The 21,694-nt window shown below is 43.2% G+C and overlaps 1 protein-coding gene across 1 annotated transcript; it reads left to right on the top strand.

The window, feature by feature from the left end:
• Positions 1–1,958: 1,958 nt before the first annotated feature.
• On the top strand, positions 1,959–20,056 carry LOC135515993 (leucine-rich repeat neuronal protein 3-like). The gene is made up of 2 exons (XM_064939914.1): positions 1,959–2,709; positions 15,203–20,056. Exon 2 carries the CDS (start codon positions 15,597–15,599, stop codon positions 17,715–17,717), a length of 2,121 nt encoding a protein of 706 aa, XP_064795986.1. The 5' UTR covers positions 1,959–2,709; positions 15,203–15,596; the 3' UTR covers positions 17,718–20,056.
• Positions 20,057–21,694: the final 1,638 nt, after the last annotated feature.

Raw genomic sequence — 21,694 nt, 5'->3', positions numbered from 1 at the left:
ATGATTATACTATACATGTTGATGAGAACTAGGACCCTCACAGTACTGTACAGTATGAGTGATTATACTATACATGTTGATGAGAACTAGAACCCTCACAGTACTGTGCAGTATGAGTGATTATACTATACATGTTGATGAGAACTAGAACCCTCACAGTACTGTACAGTATGAGTGATTATACTATACATGTTGATGAGAACTAGAACCCTCACAGTACTGTACAGTATAAGTGATTATACTATACATGTTGATGAGAACTAGAACCCTCACAGTACTGTGCAGTATGAGTGATTATACTATACATGTTGATGAGAACAAGAACCCTCACAGTACTGTGCAGTATGAGGGATTATACTATACATGTTGATGAGAACTAGAACCCTCACAGTACTGTACAGTATGAGTGATTATACTATACATGTTGATGAGAACTAGAACCCTCACAGTACTGTGCAGTATGAATTATTTTACTATACATGTTGATGAGAACTAGGACCCTCACAGTCCTGTGCAGTATGAGTGATTATACTATACATGTTGATGAGAACTAGAACCCTAACAGTACTTTGCAGTATGAGTGATTTTACTATATATGTTTTTTTTTGTAATTGTTCCTGCAGCCCTGAAATTTCAGGAATTTGTTTTTTTGTTTAAACTTTTTATTTTCACAAGTAAAATTTCTATATGCAAAGATACAGAAGAAAATAAAGGCTATTGAAACAAATTGCTGTATTTCTGATTGATTCTTGTTACATATACTTTAGTACAGTCAATAAAGTGAAAAGGTGTTATTCTAATTAAATAATGAAACACTGATTTATGTGAAAAATCATTCAAACTTCAAAGATAAAAGTTTTTTAGGTCAGTGTGTTATGAGTGACAATGCTTGCTTTCTGATTGAGAATTGTTGCCAGTGTTATGGTCGAACGAGCTTATTTTGAGACATGTATGAAGTGTTCTGGTGGTTTGAGTGAGTTTTGGAGGTGAGATTAACTGTTTGGCCAAGACGCATGTTGGTAATGCAGAATGTGAAGAGTTTTGAAAAAGTGTCTTCAGTATTGACCGATGCTTGTTAGCAATTGAAAAAAACTGTAATTAACTTTTAAGAAGGCACACCTGTTAGTTGAAATGCATTCCTGGTGACTACCTCAAGAAGCTGGTTGAGAGAATGCCAAGAGTGTGCAAAGCTGTCACCAAGGCAAAGGGTGGCTATTTGACAAATCTCTAATATTTAAAATATATTTGATTTGTTTAACACTTTTCTTGGCTACTACATGATTCCACATGTGTTATTTCATAGTTTTGATGTCTTCACTATTATTCTACAATGTAGAAAATAGTAAAAAATAAATAAAGATAAACCCTTGAATGAGTAGGTGTTCTAAAACTTTTGACCGGTAGTGTATTTGGTCACATGTTTCATTTTGTGTATGGTTTAGAAACAAGGGGTGGCTCAACTAACACTTTGGCTCAATTTACCTCACTCTCCCCTATCAGTCATGCACCACAAAAAAGTGACTGCCATTCACCCCATTGAGAGTTTTACTGTGTGTGTGTGTGTGTGTGTGTGTGTGTGTGTGTGTGTGTGTGTGTGTGTGTGTGTGTGTGTGTGTGTGTGTGTGTGTGTGTGTGTGTGTGTGTGTGTGTGTGTGTGTGTGTGTGTGTGCGTGTGTGCGTGTGTGCGTGTGTGCGTGCGTGTGTGTGTGTGTGTGTGTGCAGTCCCCTGGGTCAACGTTGAAGGTCTGAGCATGGGCGGTAAAAGTGCGAAGCCAGCTTAAGGACAACTTCCTTCACAATTTATTCATCCCTGAAAATTGAGTTGGCTCCTTTCTAAAAGCTAGGGGGATTGTGGCCACTGAAGCCTATACAGAGTAAGGGCACTTTAGAAGTCATGAACTTCTCATTATGAGAAACTTAATTATGTTTTACATTATTAATTCCAGGAGTTAATATAAAACAGTAACTGTTTAATAACTGCATGTTATGATAAGATGGCACCAAATGGATAGCAACATGTCCTAAGTGTATCTAGGCCTTGATGCACAGAGGGTTCCAAACCTGTTCCAAACCACTGGTGAACCATACAGTAATGGAGCTTCCTCTGACCCAGCAGGACCATCCTTTTGTAGAACAATGTGTTCAAACCCCCCTGGGACTCAACCGAGCGCGAGCTCTAATAGGAACAGATATCCATATTCTTCCTGCACCCTCATCTCATTTCCCTCCTTATTGCTTCAAGACTCCCTGGGAGAGAGGGTCGAAGAAAGGACAGACGGGTGAATTCAGCCAACCAGACTCGGGATGCTGCGAGTGCCGTGCCTGGATCTCCAACGCTATTGGCTGTTCTCTGGAGAGCGGAGGTAGTTCTGATATTAATGAGTGTTGAGCAGAAAGCACCATGTCTCTGTGACAGCTGATCGAGGGGGAGATGCGCCGTTAACCACCGTGGAAAAGGACACGGGGGATAGAGGCTCTTCTACCAACCAAACAGCTATCTCTGCTTGTGGACTTTCGGTTTTCTGATAGGGAACAAAACTGGGAAGAAGGAAAATCTGGAGCTGGTCTCTCTCCAACTGTGTAAAAATAATAAGCCGCCGTCTAGGCTTTTCTGTGTTGCGCGCTCTCTCTCCTCCGTCTCTGGACCAGTGCGCTAGATGGGGTTATAGGGAATACTTATCGGTCGATGGGAGAAGATGACTATTGCGGGTGAGTTCCCCCCTTTCCTCAATATTTTTTATGTCATCTAGACAGCAGATATGTGTTCATATTCTATATCGCCACTATTGCAGTACGGATTTCCAAGAAGTTAACGGGAAATATCTGGTTTGCTGAAAGGCTTTGACGCGACACAGTAAATACTAGCATAACAAGAAAGGTGTTGCTAAGGTATATAAAACATTATGTATGAAAATGGTTATCGTTATGTTTTACTGCAAATGTAACAATCGGACATGCATGACAGCTTGGAAGGCTACTGATTGTTCTCGAACCTTCAGACGCAGGAAAGCTTTTGCGCAACTATGCAGAATGTGCTTTAGGATGGAAATGGATTATGAATGAAATCACACCAAAAAGATACGACGTCGAATATATATATTTTTGTAAAGCAGGTGGATTTGTGCATAAATGTATGCTATGATGCGGGTCCTGTTGCTGATGCATTTAGAGAGCGCGCACACAAGACACGTCTAGAAACTCTCAGAATGGTGGCTAACTCTCCCTCCCCTCTCGCTTTGCTCTCGGTTGAATCATCCTGTTGCAATCAAAGAGAACCCGTTCTCAGTAGCTACCTGCCACGAAAGCACTAATAGGCCTATCCCCGGGCTACACACACACACACACACACACACACACACACACACACACACACACACACACACACACACACACACACACACACACACACACACACACACACACACACACACACACACACTCCCACCATGCATCGTGCATCAGATCCATAGGCTTCAGCACCATATCTGCATGTTGCATCCGGAGCTTTTGAGTAATGACACTTGTCACGGCGAGGCATCTTATGTGCAGAGCATAGTCCACATTGAACACAATCACAGAACCACATATCCCCGATTCCCGGAGCCTGACCTCCTACACCTTGCAGGATTTGGAGAGAGAAGCAGCGAGTCTCTAATCCTTTAACTGCATTGGGGCGTTTCTCTCTCTCTCTCTCTCTTTCTCTCTCTCCAAACTATAACCTCTCCAACGCTCATGGAATATTCAAATGAGAAGTCAACATGTAAGGCTTACTATAATGTTTCTTATATATGAGGCACAGTTGTCCATTGACAGTGTTTACCTTGTTGCTGTAACAGTGAAACAGTCTACCTTGTTGCTTCTGAAAGCTAATGCTGCTTATATTGAACATGGGCACAATGGGTCGAGAACCCATTGGTTTGGCTTCCAACCAGAAGCCCAACCAACAGCCATTCAATATGAAATGATATAGCATTGCTCAATACTCACCATGAAATCTAACCACCCTTTCATCATTGTAATGTGACTCTGATGGAGACCATCTTCATCCTGTGGTGAGAGAATGGCAGACCAAACGGTGCTTGGCACGCCTATCCAAGGCCAACTCACCCTGTAGCTCTGTATAGCACAGTGTAGCACAGTAGCCTGTCTCCATGTAGCACAATTCATATTTAGCCTAGTCTACTGTACATTACATACAATACCGTTCACTTTACATTTTGATGTCATCGGAGCTCTGTGTCTGTCTGTAGACGGGTTGGTTGTTTAGCAACAAGGGACAAACCAGACGGCGTTGGCTTAGACTGTTAACAACATTTAAACTGTATTTAGTCTCCAAAAGTTTATTGGAAACATAAATGCATTTTCACAATGAGCACTTGTTGTTTCTCAAATATATCGTTACCTTTGTTGGTTAGCTCATAAGCGGATTTGATTTGAGTCATATTAGCATAGATACAACAAGCTGAAAGGAGCCACCTACAATTCCCCACACGGCAGCTTCTTGTCATTGTTGCTGGCTATCTGACCAGTAAGAGTCATAACAACACACTCCGTCCACATTGAATGCCCGCGCATCATTTTTGTGATGCTGTCCGCAAACCCGTCTATATTCACCTTCTCTTTAAACAGGCATTTCTATTCACGTTACAGAGTTCAGCTGCAATGCTAGGTGTCTAGCCTGGGATTTGAAGAATCAGAGCCCTGAACATGCAACTACTTCTCCCTTTCAGGTGGGAATAACAATCCTCGAGTCAAATGGTGATTTCATTTAGTTCAAAATAGATCATTGCTTTTTACCCAATAACTCTTGCAGTAGAGTACAGTGTAAACAGGTCTATTGATCTTGTTAGGGCTACATTACATTGGGCCTATGTGAAACAGGATTTAAATAGGTTTTTCCTCATACAATAGCTTAATACAGTGATGAGTGCCAGTGTGTGGGTGTATGTATTTAGAGGATAACTTACAGGCTATCTATCTATGAGGAGGAGCAAAGATGTGTGGGTTTAACTCTCAGTCCTATACTCAATGTCAAAATACACAGCGCCTAATTAATTGTTAGTTGCATAATGATGTATTACAAGAAGCCCCTGGTTTGATACCTGAATACACAGCATGGAAACAGTGGTGCAAACAGACAGCTACAGGGAAGAGTTCAGAGCATTCAAGCATACAGTACAGTAAGTAGGCCTTCCATAGCTGATAGCCTTCTTTTTACAAACATATTTGGGTTGGGCACACATTAAGAAAAGCAGGTATTAATTCAAAATCAAAGTATTGTTGTTTACCCGCATCAATGACATTTCAGCTTTTCTAATCTAGTCTGAAAATGTTTGAAATGAAGCAATACCCTTTCATCCGTTCAAAGGTAACTCCTGAAGTCTCAGGGAATATAGATTTTAATCAGAGGGAGCATGGTAAGAGGGACATATGCAAATAGCATTTTCAAATAGAGGAGAGACATCTGAGGATTGCTGCTGTGCTTTCGATCTGTCCCGTAATATTCAAGATTAATATGTGTAGTCCTGGATACACTAATGAGAAGCTATTGCTTAGGAGTGACACGATACCACTGAGACTGGATGGGCTAAAATCCAGGCAGTCGCGCAATCGTGAGCTACACAGACAGAGTGATGGATGTATGGAGACGCGGACACATGCATCATGGGGCGGCAGGGTAGCCTAGTGGTTAGAGCGTTGGACTAGTAACCGGAAGGTTGCAAGTTCAAACTCCCGAGCTGACAAGGTGCAAATCTGTCGTACTGCCCCTGAACAGGCAGTTAACCCACTGTTCCTAGGCCGTCATTGCACATAAGAATTTGTTCTTAACTGACTTGCCTGGTTAAATAAAGGTAAAAAATCAATCATAGACTTGCACACCCACCCAGACACACGCGTACAGTCGACATGCATGCACAATTACGCACACACAGACACATACACTCCCCTCTGTATGTGTTTGGCTAGTGAAGCCAAAATGTACAATGTTGCATCTGATTTTGTAGAGTCACAAGCTTGATGTAGTCATTGCGTTCAAGAAATACAGGACCAAATACTAAACTTTTCACTACTTTGATACACCATAACCACTATGGCAGGTAGCCTAGTGGTTAGAGTGTTGGGCCAGTAACCTGAAAGGTCAAAAATCTGTCGTTCTGCTCCTGAACAAGGCAGTTAACTAACTGTTCCCTGGTAGGCTGGCATTGTAAATAAAAACTTGTTCCTAGTAAAAAAAAGAGTGAATTTGTCCAAATACTTCTGACTTCTTCACACAGGGGGGGGGGGACGACTAACAACATAAAGTGCTTTAATTTCTCAATGGTAGGACAGATATGTATGAAAATACCCTCAAATTAAAGGTGACAGTCTATACGGTCGCCTTAAATCAAACACTTGATTTCAAATCCAACATGCTGGAGTATATACCTTTGTAATTTGAGCTTGACTGTCCAAATATATACGGAGGGGTGTAAATGTGCACCGTACCCAACATCAGTAAAGACATACCTCTACCGAGCCCATGGGCATACATGATGTAGCAAACCATTTTGCATTTCCAGGTGCCAATTCTTTTCTTTAACTAGCCAGTTAAAGAACAAATTCTTATTTAAGACAACGGCCTACCCCGGACGATGCTGGGCCAATTGTGCACCGCCTTATGGGATTCCCAATCACAGCTTGATGTGATACAGCCTGGATTTAAACCAGGTACTGTAGTGCCACCTCTTGCACTGAGATGCCTTAGACCAGTGCGCCACTCAGGAGCCCCAGGCCTGTTCAGGCCTCTTCTGAGCCAAGGTGAATGGAAACAGTAGGTACCCCAGAATACCTTATAATGTTTTTTTTATTTAACTTTCATTTAACTAGGCAAGTTAGTTAAGAACTAATTCTTATTTACAGCGAAGGCCTACACAGCCTATCAGAGCCATAAAATCATAGTAAAGAAGGCCGGGCTGAAATTAAATTCATTTCAGTGGTGTATAAAGATTGATTCTGTCTGCTGAAGGAAACCTCGTCCCTGCAGACTCATGGCCTCTTGACCAGATAGATATATTATTCATATAAATATAGATAGCTGTGCATCTATCTCCAAGGGAGGAAACATGCCACATTTGCACCTGCAGATTCAATTTCCTTCTGACTTTGAGTGAAATCTCGGGCTCCTTTTATTCTGGCTAACAACTACGAGGAGAATAATGCAGATGAGTGACAGGGAGAGTACGGTTATCTATTAGGGAGATAAACAAGTGTTTGCCGTGTTCGCCATGCTTTGGAACTTATCAATGGCTGATTTAGCGGGATTATAAAAGGATGCCTTATTCTGTCATTCAGATGGGCTAACTTTATTGTGCACGTGTGGTTATACACGTGCATGTGTGTGTGTGTGCCTGCCTTTGCATGCATGCATGTGTCCGTTCGTGTGTGGTCTGTAGTTGCCTGTAGGAAAATGTTTGTGTGCATATGATTTTGTTTGTGTGTTCTCTGTTCTCCCTTACTCAGCCCAAGGGCACTGGCTGTAGAGCAAGAGAGGCACGTGGCTGAGCTAGGCTGAGCTCAGACCTGGGGTGTCCTGTGGTTAATTTGGAACATTGATTCCGCATTAACTGTTGACTCACTGCTGATTTGCGGCCATGCAAGAGCAGGTGTAAAGGGGAAACGTTTTCCCCTTTTCACACCACCACACAAAACTTAATTACGCACACACACTGCATAGTAGACAGCGTTTAATGGACTCTCCCCGTACCTTAGAAAAAAATGTGTAATGGCAAATCAATGAGTTGAAGGGCAGGGGAAGGGACAGGAGACTCACAAAGCCACCCACCAAGCGGCTTATCCATGCAGCACTTAGCCAGCCAGGCAGACAGACATGGAGACCGGGAGGGAATCAGGGGCAGGGGGGGGGGGGGACACATGAACTTTTCTCTATTGGAGATAATGATGCTAATGGGTTGAATGGAAAAGAGGGAAGGAGTGGAGATGGAGAGGAGAGGAACCCACTATAGGGGTTCATCTGGGGAAGAGAAGAATGAAAGAAAGCAGGATGAGAAGAGAGAAGAAAATGGGCAATATAGGGAAAGGCAAGAGCAGGTGAGAGAAAGAGAGAGGGAGAGTGTGTGTGTGTGTGAGAGAGAGAGAGAGAGAGAGAGAGAGAGAGAGAGAGAGGAGGGGGGAGAAGAAACGCGGGAAGTAGGATGAGAAGAGAGAAGGGAAGGGAGATATTAGAGAGAGCGAGCGCGGAGAGGAAGAGAGAGAGAGAGGAGGGGTGAAGAGAGAGCCTTTGATGATTATAACCAATGGATCAGAATTCCTGTGAACCATTTCTTAAATACACAGGCCATTTCTCCTGCAAAAAAAGAGGCAATTCCTCTGATGCCCTACTTTGCAATTACGTATGACCTTTATGTCGGGGAAACAGTTTTAGCCCTGCCAGGGTAATGTCTACCTTTCAGCAGATACTATACTTCCTTGTTACCGGCTAAACGGTATAGGCTACATAATCACATCCCTGAGGGCCAGTATGTTCCCTTTCAACACCTACAATAGATGCAGCACATCCATTGTTTCCTTCTGGGAATCTACTGTACATTCAGGGAGTTTTTCTAACCCGTGATCAGAACAGAATGTGATGTTTATTTCATACGTAAGACAGCACCTTTCATTTCTTACAACATGTCAACGAGCGACTGCACACTACCAAAATAATGATCTCAATACTCCTTGCCTCTCGACCCCAGCCTAATTTACCCCAACTTAATGTCAGTACAGAACATTTTGTTAATGTACTGCAACATCCCCTTTCTACCTCCATACTTACAAATACTGTAGATTGGCATAAACAAGTGACGGGTACATGTTCCAAAGTAATCATCTCCAGATCCCCCCTCATCTCCACTTGACCCCACACGACCTCCGCAGGCTAGGGGTTAGAATTCACTTCAAACAAGCAGCTAGCTACCGAGCTACCAACAGTGCAGGCTGGCTGCTTGATGATGAGATGAGCCACAGCGGCATGAGTCAGGAGGAGCCCAGCTCTCTGCTCGTCTGAACTGAATTCTTCCTCTGCTCTATGTTCGCGACATACTTCAGTTCTGAGACTGCTGTCGTTGAAGTCGCTTGTGGTGACGTGAGAACGAGGGTTGTTGCACAAAACAGTCCTCATTAATTGGATCATCTCTAACCAATCAGAGTATCAAAGCCAATGACGAATAAAAAATGTAAAAAATGCCACATTACCCATATGGGTTCTGGCTCTGGTCCAACTCAACGGTTTCTAGGGCCCATCAGAACGGTTGTCAGAATCAGAACATGTGTTTTTGTGTTCTAGAAATCATTGGGGATGTACGCTGGAAAGGAGGCTATCATCTGTTGGCATGGTGTAGCGCAACGGTCACCGAGGCATTTGACAAGGGATTCCTAATCGATCACCAAACATTTCTGCAAAAAACTACAATGATAAAGTGGACTAGATACATGAAGGGATTTCATTTCTAAACGATCAAACAGATATGTATGAAGATACCCTAAAATAAAAGGTGACATTATGTACTATCCCCTCATATAAAACATTTCAAATCCAAAATGCTGGAGCGAAGAGCCAAATGAAAAGTTTTAGTACATAGGGGAGTATATGTGCCACTGGCCTGGACACATTGGAAGCAGTAGGGACAAATCCAGATTTATATTTCTCTCTCCCTTTGCCGTATCGTTCTGTTGATGCTGCACTGCATCAGGACTCTGATTAGGAGCATCCATCTTATAATTCCATTTGGCTTCGGTATTAACCGCATTCCTCTTTGTCTGAGAACCGCAGGCGTTATGCAAGTTATTGCCACTTAACGCCAAACAAGCTCCAGTTTTCCCTCCTCCCCTCTTTGTTCCTTGGAACTCTTGTTTTCACCTCAGCTTAAATGGGTTATGGCTGATTTCCCTCATCTGTCTTGTACTAAGGTTTTTAATGTCATTACGACTTCCTCGGGTCACTGGAGGTTAATGTGATGGTATTGATACCCTGGCAGTCATTTTTTTTCCTAGATATTTCCTCCATTGCTTCCTGTTGACTACTGGTAATTGAACAGTGTATTGTGGGGGAAATGAACTGTATTGTGGGGGGAAATTAACTCCGTATTGAACGGGGGAAAACCCAGCTTGACCTGATTTCACACTGACATGTTAGTACAGTGCAGTAAACTCTTGAATCCTGGACTAGGCCAGTAGTTAAGTGTACGAGCCCTTTGCCACATATGCTATTGCAGGCTATACTGTTTGTAGTTTACAGTAGCTAGAGTACATTGGCTTGCGAAAGTATTCACCCCCTTGGCATTTTTCCTACTTTGTTGCCTTACAACCTGGAATTAAAATTGATTTTTGGGGGGTTGGTTTCGACCACTTTGAAGAATATATGTTTCATTGTGAAACAAACAAGAAATAGGACCAAAAAAAACAGAGAACTTGAGCGTGCATAACTATTCACCCCCCCAAAGTCAATACTTTGTAGAGCCACCTTTTGCAGCAATTACAACTCTCTTGGGGTCTCTTGGGGTATGTCTCTATAAGCTTGGCACATTTAGCCACTGGGATTTTTGCCCATTCTTTAAGGCAAAACTGCTCCAGCTCCTTCAAGTTGGATGGGTTCCACTGATGTACAGCAATCTTTACGTCATACCACAGATTCTCAATTGGATTGAGGTATGGGCTTTGACTAGGCCATTCCAATACATTTAAATGTTTCCCCTTAAACCATTCAAGTGTTGATTTAGCAGTATGCTTAGGGTCATTGTCCTGCTGAAGGTGAACCTCCATCCCAGTCTCAAATCTCTGGAAGACTGAAACAGGTGTCCCTCAAGAATTTCCCTGTATTTAGCGCAATCCCTCATTTCTTCAATTCTAACCAGTTTCATAGTCCCTGCCGATGAAAAACATCAGCACAGCATGATGCTGCCACCATGCTTCACTGTGGGGATGATATTCTCGGGGTGATGAGAGGTGTTGGGTTTGCGCCAGACATAGCGTTATCCTTGATGGCCAAAAAGCTCAATTTTAGTCTCATCTGACCAGAGTACCTTCTTCAATATGTTTGGGGAGTCTCCCACATGCCTTTTGGCGAACACCAAACATGTTTGCTTTTTTTTCTGGCCACTCTTTCGTAAAGCCCAGCTCTGTGGAGTGTATGGCTTAAAGTGGTCCTATGGACAAATCCTCCAATATCCGCTGTGGAACAGCTCCTTTAGGGTTATCTTTGGTCTCTCTGATTAATGCCGTCCTTGCCTGGTTCGTGAGTTTTGGTGGGCGTTTTGGCAAGTTTGTTGTGGTGACATATACTTTCAAATTTTTAATAATTGATTTAATGGTGCTCTGTGGGATGTTCAAAGTTCCGGATATATTCTTTTATAACCCAACCCTGATCTGTACTTCTCCACAACTGTTTGGAGAGCTCCTTTTGAGAGCTCATTGGTCTTCATAGTACTGTTTGCTTGGTGATGCCCTTTGCTTCGTGATGTTGCAGACTCTGAGGCCTTTCAGAACAGGTGTATATATACTGAGATCATGTGACAGATCATGTGACACTTAGATTGCACACAGGTGGACTTTATTTAACTAATTATGTGACTTCTGAATGGAATTGGTTGCACCAGATCTTATTTAGGGGCTTCATAGCAAAGGGGGTGAATACATATGCACGCACCACTTTTCCATTTTTTTGTCCATTACATTCCATTGTCCATTACATGAAATCCAAATAAAAATCTATTTAAAATACAGATTGTAATGCAACCAAATAGGAAAATTGCCAAGGGGTTGGATACTTTTGCAAGGCACTGTATATTCTTACCTTACACACTGCGTGGTGTAGTATTTACAACATGTTTACTTTTTCACGTTTGGATTATAAGGCTAGGAGACTGAATACCTCTGAATAGGCTATTTAAACCTAGCGATGGATTTTGTATAATCATATCTTTTACACTATTGTCTTATGAAACTGGCAGTGTCCTAAACATTTAAAATACTCTAGCCTAGCTTAAAAGTTCTCTCGGTGTCACCTCCAATTCCCCATTTCTCTGTCCCCAGACTAATGTCTCTTAATGTTCTCTTGAATAGTAGAGCATCCGAGCACGGAGACAGTCTCCTCACCGTTGGGTCATGAATGAAACATTAATAAGTGAACTTACTTAACGTTGTTAAGTTACAGACATAATGTTGAAGTAATTCATGTATTTAGGTGATAATATGAAAGTTGTCACCATCAGCATAAAATCAGAGGCCATGGGAGTTGAATTAGGTTCAGTTCATAAGAGCTGTCTTTAAATGTTTAAGCTTATTGTTGATTAAACAGTATCAGAAAAGAGCACATCACCAATAACGGCAATCTCTCGTCATTCTTTGGGATGTTTCAATTCATTTATTAAGTAGGATGCTCAATGCACACTCATTCAACAGACAATCTGGCATCCCTAAAGTGCTGGTCCTCGGGTAGCTGAACCTTGTCCAAAAGTGAAGGGTAAAAGCCTTTATGATCTATGATTATATGTGGAGGTAATGCAATAGTGCTGCAGCGTGTGTAATAATTCTAACCCTCTTGTCATTACACAACGGGAGAGGCTAAGACAATATTATGCATGGTGTGAACACAACCAGGAATAAATTGTAGGGCAAAACATCAATTTTCATGAATCAAGTTGTGATTATCATAACTCAGATTTACTCACACGTGAGTAAGTACTGAGCAACGCTGTTATGTTATCCAGGCACACCACGCCATTTGAATCAACAACTAACCTCAATATAATCATACACTGTGTAGGAGGGATTTTAAGCACGGACATTAAATGGATATGGAAATAGCCCTTTGTTCCATTGTACAATCAACACCTCAGTACTGTAGGCTACCTTGCTAACCGTTCCGACATTCGGATTCCATATCACCTTGCCAAATCTGAAGGAGTCCAGGAAGAAGGTAATGCTCCATTTAATATAATGTGCGGAAGCTCTTTTTTCGACTTATTTTTTACAGACCCCCGATTCCTCGTTCAGGCTGCTACCGGTATTTTCCAGCCTCCATTTTGTGACCGCTGTGAAGGGCTCACAAAGATATTGATCACCCGTTGGAAGTCATATCCAAATAATGTCTCATTTAGCCAATTAGCAGGCAGGGTGGGTGATTAACAGCATAACAAGGCACCAGACCCTAAGGGACCGACAACGGCTACCCACTGTGATGGAACATGCGGAGGATGCAATAACATTTAGCCCAAACACATTAAGGTGTCTCTAATTGTGATTAGTAAACACAGGAACAAGAGTAAGCAGGGTGTAGGAACTGAAACACCATAGAAGAAAATTACAGTTTTAAGAGAAAGGAAGGCCCTGTGTTCTTTCCCCAGTGAATATTAAGCACAGAGCTATACAATGAGAGTCAATGCTCCCTGAGGGAAAGAGAGGGTAACCATGTTTTTCAGAATGATCTGGGTATTCCACTTATTAAAGTGCCAGGTGATTTGAAAAAGAATTACCCCCCACCCTCTCTGGTCGCTTTCCCTCTCTCTTTCTCCCTCCCTACCTCATCCAAAACCACATTCTCGGCCACACACTCCAACAGTGGCTTGAGAAATGAACTCTTGGCCTGTTTTGCCATTGGGGCTGACTGCAGTGTTTTTGTAGCACCGTTCGGACTTTCTCATCTCCGTCGTCGTCTCGGAGCACTGGGGTGGAAACAGAAATGAGGATGATGGAATGTCTCCGGTGCAGTGCACCTCTCTTTCTCTCTCTCTTTCTCCCCGTTCCCTTTTTCTTCTCTCCGTCTTGTGGCTCTGTCTGGCGTTTTGTTGCTCTGCAGCCCAGGTTATGACAAGCACCATCAAACCCATCCGTTCAGTAAAAAGTGTTTATGTATGACAAATGATAAAGAGCAGCAGCCTAACTGTGGTGAGGTGAGCATAGAGAGGTAAGCAGGAAACAGAAACGCAGCAAAAGTACATGCTGATAAACAGTCAGTACTTTTAAATGAAAATTGTACTTTTTACTTCATTTGTTTCATGTTTAAAAAAAAGGAGCCACAATGGCTCAACCGCGATGTGGTAGGTCACACAAGCTCACAGAACGGGACCGCCGAGTGCTGAAACACGTAGCGCGTAAAGTAATCTGTTCTCAGTTGCAGCACTCACTACCGAGTTCCAAACTGCCTCTGGAAGCAACGTCAGCACAATAACTGTTTGTCGGGAGCTTCATGAAATGGGTTTCCATGGCCAAGCAGCCGTGCACAAGTCTAAGATCACCATGCTCAATGCCAAGCGTCGGCTGGAGTGGTGTAAAGCTTGCCGCCGTTGGACTCTGGAGCAGTGGAAACACGTTCTCTGGATTGATGAATCAATCATCACCATCTGCCAGTCCGGTGGACGAATCTGGGTTTGGTGGTTGCCAGGAGAACGCTACCTGCCCCAATGCATAGTGCCAACTGTAAAGTTTGGCGGAGGAGGAATAATGGTCTGCGGCTGTTTTCATGGTTCAGGCTAGGCCCCTTAGTTCCAGTGAAGGGAAGTCTTAACGCTCCAGCAGACAATGACATTGTAGACAATTCTGTGCTTCCAACTTTGTGGCAACAGTTTGGGGAAGGCTTTTTCCTGTTTCAGCATGACAATTCCCCCGTGCACAAAGCGAGGTCCATACAGAAATGGTTTGTAGAGTTTGGTGTGGAAGAACTTGACTGGCTTGCACAGAGCCCTGACCTTAACCCCATCGCACTTGCAGACTGCGAGCTAGGCCTAATCGCCCAATATCAGTGGTAGTTAGGAACCTTTTTTCAAGATGCAAGCTGAGACATAAAAAATGGTATCCACGAGTTCATCTGACTCTGGGGAAGGAGATAAAGGACTTCATTGCCAAAATCCTAAAGGATCCCTTTAAGCCTATGCAATCTGCCATTTAAGAATTTAATAAATACTTCTCGCTTTAACTCTAAAGGCACTATCCTCCTATATTTATCCTTTAATGCCATATCAGGAGGGCACAGAAATGCCCCCAAATTATATGAAATAGGTCAAGCAGATCTAAATCCATGCTGATGTGTCTTGAAGGGCCGTGCAATGTAAATGTCAACATGCATCCTTGTGCCTCTAATACAAATGTCAATATGTCTAAATCCCCTTTGTATGATGCACCCAGGTTTTCTGTCAATGTATTCACATTCCCCTCTCTTCTTTTACAGGTGGGAATGGACTCATTTGACGATGCTGGCAGCTAGTAACAACGTCGAGAGATGGATGTGATTCATCTTCAAAAGAAAGCAGAGCGTTAATGGAGGCTAACCCAGATGTGCTTAGCAGGACTGTAGCTTCCTGAGGTATATGGTCATTGTTATTTACTTGGGCCTGTATGACTGAAGTCTTGATTCCAACCCTTACGCCCAGGAGGGAAAATTGAGCGGTTGGACGCCAGTACAACCACAGCAAAACAAAAGCCCCCTGGGAAACCCTCCCTACCAGTGGGGGGTAGTCAGTCGCTATAGCAACAGTAACAAATTATTCATTATTTGTGAAGTTAACAGCTCAGACCACTTAATCTACAAAGACCAATTACTTACTGGAGGGAATCGGGCCAATATGAAGGACGTGTCATTTGTAGATTGTTTCTTCGTGGGCCTTGCCATGACTGCCTTTGTTCTGGCCTCTGAGGAGAGAGTCGATTGCCCTCAGCTATGTGTGTGTGAGATCAGACCCTGGTTCTCTCCCAGCTCCGTGTACATGGAGGCCCCAATTGTTGACTGTAATGACTTGGGACTTTTCACTCTGTCTGGGAGATTACCAACGGACACACAAGTGCTATTGCTGCAGACCAACAACATTGCAAAGATTGAGAGACCTTTGGATTACCTGGCCAACATCACAGAGATTGACTTGTCGCAAAACAACTTATCCTCAATGAGTGACATCCACCTCGGGCGGCTGCCTCAGCTGTTGTCCTTGCACATGGAGGAGAACTGGATACGCCAGCTGCCAGATAGCTGTCTGGCAGAGCTGGCCAACCTTCAGGAGCTTTACATGAACCACAACCTGATCTCCTCCATCTCCCCCACGGCGTTCCAGGGTCTCCACAACCTCCTCCGGCTCCACCTCAACTCCAACAAGCTGCAGACGATCAGTAGTGAGTGGTTCGACACCATACCCAATCTGGAAATACTCATGATTGGGGAGAATCCGATCACCTCCGTTCAAGACATGAACTTCAAGCCACTTCGTAATCTCCGAAGTCTAGTTCTGACCAGGATGAACCTATCACAGTTACCCGACGGCGCTCTATCTGGCCTCGACAACTTGGAGAGCATCTCATTCTACGACAACACCTTCCCCGAAGTTCCCCATGCAGCTCTGAGGAACTTAAAGAACCTCAAGTTTCTGGATCTAAACAAGAATCCCATAGGGAGGATACAGCGTGGAGATTTTGCAGACATGCTCCACCTCAAAGAGCTGGGCATTAACAGCATGCCGGAACTGGTCTCTATCGACAGCTTCGCCCTCAACAACCTCCCCGAACTGACTAAGATCGAGGCCACCAACAACCCCAGGCTCTCTTACATCCATCCCAATGCTTTCTACAAACTGCCCAGGCTGGAGACATTGATGCTGAATGGGAACGCGCTCAGCGCCCTGCACAGGATTACTGTGGAGTCCCTCCCCAACCTGCGGGAGGTGAGCATGCACAGCAACCCCATCCGCTGCGACTGTGTGGTCCGCTGGATGAACATGAACAAGACCAACATACGCTTCATGGAACCGGATTCACTCTTCTGCGTCGAGCCTCCCGAGTACGAGGGCCAGCATGTCCGTCAGGTCCACTTCAGGGAGATGACAGAGATCTGTCTGCCTCTCATCTCTCCTGAGAGCATGCCCGGGCACATCAGCGTCGACAACGGGAGTTCTGTATCGCTCCACTGCCGGGCCTTTGCCGAACCCGAACCGGACATCTACTGGATTACACCTTCTGGTACCAGGGTCCTGCCCAATACTGTTTCAGATAAATACTACATGCACTCAGAGGGAACGTTTGACATCTACGATGTAACAGAGAACGAGGCTGGACTGTACACCTGCGTTGCCCACAATCTGGTCGGCGCAGACCTAAAGTCAGTCTCGGTGGAGGTGGATGGATACTTCCCCCGACCTGCCAACGGCTCTTTGGACGTCAACATCAAATCAGTGCAGTCCAACTCGGTCCTGGTGGCCTGGAAAGCCGCCCATGGTGGTCTGGCTCCTAACATAAAGTGGTACAAGGCTTCCGACCCCAACCACCCGACCATGGCATTCACTGCACGTGTACCGTCTGATGTGAAAGTGTACAATCTCACACATCTGACTCCTGCCACCCAGTACAAGGTGTGTGTGGACATCCGCGGCATCCTCTACAAACACGACACCAAATGTGTCAATGTCACCACAAAGGGATTAGAGCTGGCGGCCAAGGACACTGAAAAGTGGCACGCTGCAGTAATTGCTGTCTTTGGTGTGCTTCTCACTGTGATTTCAGTGGCCTGTCTGCTTATTTATGTGTCTCTGAGGAACCACCACCTTTGTGGGGATTTAAGGAAATGCCACTCCAAAGTGTCTTTGACGCAGGTGGCCGGCCTGCACTCTCCTTTTACGAGGCTGTGGGTCTCAGGGAACGGACTGCCAACTGCAGTGGAAGTGAAACCCACAGTCATAAATGTATCTGACAATGCCTTTTAAAGAACTAAACCCCCGTGGAGCTTACCACACAATCGCAAAGAATGGACAAAGCGTACAAAAAGGAGAAACCTGCAGTAACTGTTTAAAAATGTGCATCGGCTTCCTTTTAGCTTTGACTCTGACATTCTGGAAAAATATACACCATCATTGAATTGAGGAGTAACCGGTAGGAGGGAGACAGACCCCCTCTCTTGGTTACAACATAATATCTGACGTGGCGGCTTTATAACTATTCAATTGCTTTATCAAGCTAACATCACCAGGGAGATCGTTTTCCCTGCTAAAACACACAGTTCGACATCCTTGGGTTCTTCACAGAGTACAGATAGAATAAGAGAATATGATGACGATGGTGTTCTCTCTCTTGTAATTGACTGTTAAATGTGCTAAGAATAGTGGAACTGTCCTTGTGGTCCCCAAGCAATAGCGTCTGTGCTGTACAACATCCATAGGTGAGATAGAGATGACAACTGTCTATAACGGAGGAATTATGTAGTAGAATAGACAATAATAATGACTATGGTGTAAAAAGTTTGATGAATATTACCCTTTTTCTATTTAGAAAGAGAGGATTTTTGTTTTTTCATTGATAAATTGTTATATATTCTATCTGCTAATGTAAACATAAATCCTCTGGTGTAATATCTGGACAGTAAACTGGTGTGATATTAATAATGACAGAAACAAGTGACTCTCATTAATAACAACATCATTATGCTAAATAAAATTATACTGCATATGGGTACAGTATATAGATAGGGTGTTAAAGAAATGGTTGTTTGCAAGTGTTCAAAGAAGGATCTAAGAATCTTGACAAAGGCAGACCTTGAGTTGATGGTGAGTTCATGGTCTGAATGTGATTGTCTGTCCTGACATCTCCCAGAGAGTAATGATTGTGGTTTCCCACTGGGCAAAAACTGGTTAAATCAACATTGTTTCCACATAATTTCAACAACAAAAAATGAAATGTGATGACGTTGAATCAACGTGGAAAACTGATTGGACTGGGAAAATGTCATCAACATAAAAGGGTATTTCGCCCCCCCCCCCCCAACTTTCAACCTAAATCCAATGACATGATGGAATTTGTTGTTGATTTCACGTTTAATTCAAGTTGACAACTCAACCAAATGAAAATCAAAACTAGACGTTGAACTGACGTCTGTGCTCAGTGGGTTGTTATGCCCCGGTAAGTGCCTACCACAAGAACTACACAAGAAGTACACAGGAAGTACACAAGAACTACTACAGAGAAATAACAACAAGGCCATGTCATATCTGCAGACTCACAAGCTAATCTCAAGTACTTTTAGTGAAAATACATTCTTAGTATTTTTGGCATATAAACATTTTAAAAACGTTGCGTTCTTGCTTTGGGTGTAAAGTTCTAAAAGCCATTTTTATATTGACTGTACTGTCTGTGATATCTGGGCACAACTGGGACTGAGATAAGAATCTGTGCTGAGGAAAACAATGTAATAAACATCAACGTTTCTTTGCAATCATAGGGTTAGTCCCTCTCTCCCCTTTCTTCAGAGTGCTGAAATAATTTTATTATCTCACTACATGACAATCATCACACTTGATGAAAACACTATACAACCTTTTGTGTTCCTGACCTTTATATTGCCAGGAAACCTTGATAATGATCACCCAGCATTTCATATAAGAGCAAAAATGCCTGTTGTAACACAATGTAAATATACTGTATCTTACGAGTTTGTATGTATTTTAACCTACATTGTTATTCCCAGATACAACCCAATACAGCCTCATTAACTGGCTCATTAGGAACATGTTCATTCTTTAGACAGAGGTCCGTGGTCTGAACAAACCCAGCAAAGTCAGTGTCACAGTCATGTAGAGCGGAAAGACACAATGTCCCAATGACAACGCTCTGCAAGGGAAGCCAGCCGGTTAAAGCTCGCTCCAAAGCAGTCGGAATCGGAAAATCGCATTATATTTGTTTCATTAAGCAGCCGATGCTGGGGTCCCGAACATAAAAATACCAGACATGATGAATGTCTGTCAGGGACCGAGTGACATGGAGGATTTATCAGACAGGACCTGCCTCATACATCACTGCAGCCTTCAGCACCATGGACAGGGCTTTTAGAGCTCAGCCATTTGTCACAGACAAAGGGAGCTAAAATATGAGCAGAGCCTCTCCGCTCAGGTAGGGGCTCAGGTCAGACTGAGCTGAACGTTGCCAGTCTGCCCGAGTCTGACGCACACAGAGGCACACACAGACTGTACATACACTACCGTTCAAATGTTTGGGGTCACTTAGAAATGTCCTTGTTTTTGAAAGAAAAGCACATTTTTTTGTCCATTAAAATAACATCAAATTTTTCAGAAATACGGTGTAGACAGTGTTAACGTTGTAAATAATGTTTTATTGAATAGCTACATAGGCGTACACAGGCCCATTATCAACAGCCATCACTCCTGTGTTCCAATGTCATGTTGTGTTAGCTAATCCAAGTTTATCATTATAAGGCTAATTGATCATTATTAAACCCTTGTGCAATTATGTAAGCACAGCTGAAAACTGTTGTACTGATTAAATAAGCAATGAAACTGGCCTTCTTTAGACTAGTTGAGTACGTGGAGCATCAGCATTTGTGGGTTCGATTACAGGCTCAAAATGGCCAGAAACAAAGAACTTTCTTCTGAAACTCATCAGTCTATTCTTGCTCTGAGAAATTCTTGCTCTCTCTTTAATGATGCTGCCGGTTGAGGACTTGTGAGGCGTCTGTTTCTCAAACTAGACACTCTAATGTACTTGTCCTCTTACTCAGTTGTGCACCGGGGCCTCCCACTCCTCTTTCTATTCTGGTTAGAGACAGTTTGCGCTGTTCTTTGAAGGGAGTAGTACACAGCGTTGTATGAGATCTTCAGTTTCTTGGCAATTTCTCGCATGGAATAGCCTTCATTTCTCAGAACAAGAATCGACTGACGAGTTTCAGAAGAAAGTTATTTGTTTCTGGCCATTTTGAGCTTGTAATCGAACCCACAAATGCTGATGCTCCAGATACTCAACTAGTCTAAAGAAGGCCAGTTTATTTCATTGCTTCTTTAATCAGAAAAACAGTTTTCCGCTGTGCTAACATAATTGCAAAAGGGTTTTCTAGCCTTTTAAAACGATGAACTTGGATTAGCTAACACAATGTGCCATTGGAACACAGGAGTGATGGTTGCTGATAATGGGCCTGTGTACGTCTATGTAGATATTCCATAAAAATCAGCCGTTTACAGCTACAATAGTCATTTACAACATTAACAATGTCTACACTGTATTTCTGATCAACTTGATGTTATTTTAATGGACAAAAAAATGTGCTTTTCTTTCAAAAACAAGTACATTTCTAAGTGACCCCAAACTTTTGAACAGTAGTGTACATACACGCAAGCAAGCAAGCAGCACACACACGCACGCACGCACGCACGCACACACGCACACACACACACACACACACACACACACACACACACACACACACACACACACACACACACACACACACACACACACACACATAAATACACACACACCTTGTGATATCTTTACCCTGAAGACATCATGAGGTGCTACTGTGGCTAAAAGCTGTGTGCTCTATGTGCCCACAAGGAGAACAGTGTGTTCTTAGAAGAACCAACAGCTCGTGGGATATTATTATTTTTTATCACGAACCCATGATTTGATTACATCCTTGGATGAACAGACTCAAGACTTATCCACAAATTTGTTTCTCCCCTCTGTCTACACCTCTCTCTCTCTCTCTCTCTCTCTCTCTCTCTCTCTCTCTCTCTCTCTCTCTCTCTCTCAAAGCGGGTAAGAACTCAGGTGATAGCTTTTTCCCTGTAATTGTACATTCACAGCCACCTATATGAGAGACATCGGGATTTAACTTAAATCCTACATGAAAAGAGCCAGTGAGGTGCAGCCATTTAATCCACAGAGGGCGTAAAAAGAG

This window comes from Oncorhynchus masou, chromosome 27 (assembly GCF_036934945.1).
Source record: "Oncorhynchus masou masou isolate Uvic2021 chromosome 27, UVic_Omas_1.1, whole genome shotgun sequence".
In the NCBI taxonomy this organism is placed as follows: domain Eukaryota; kingdom Metazoa; phylum Chordata; class Actinopteri; order Salmoniformes; family Salmonidae; genus Oncorhynchus; species Oncorhynchus masou.
This window is presented reverse-complemented; position numbering and strand designations above follow the sequence as displayed.

Coding starts and splice junctions, on each gene's coding strand:
- LOC135515993 (XM_064939914.1), top strand. CDS start 15,597: ATGAAGGACGTGTCATTTGTAGATTGTTTCTTCGTGGGCCTTGCCATG.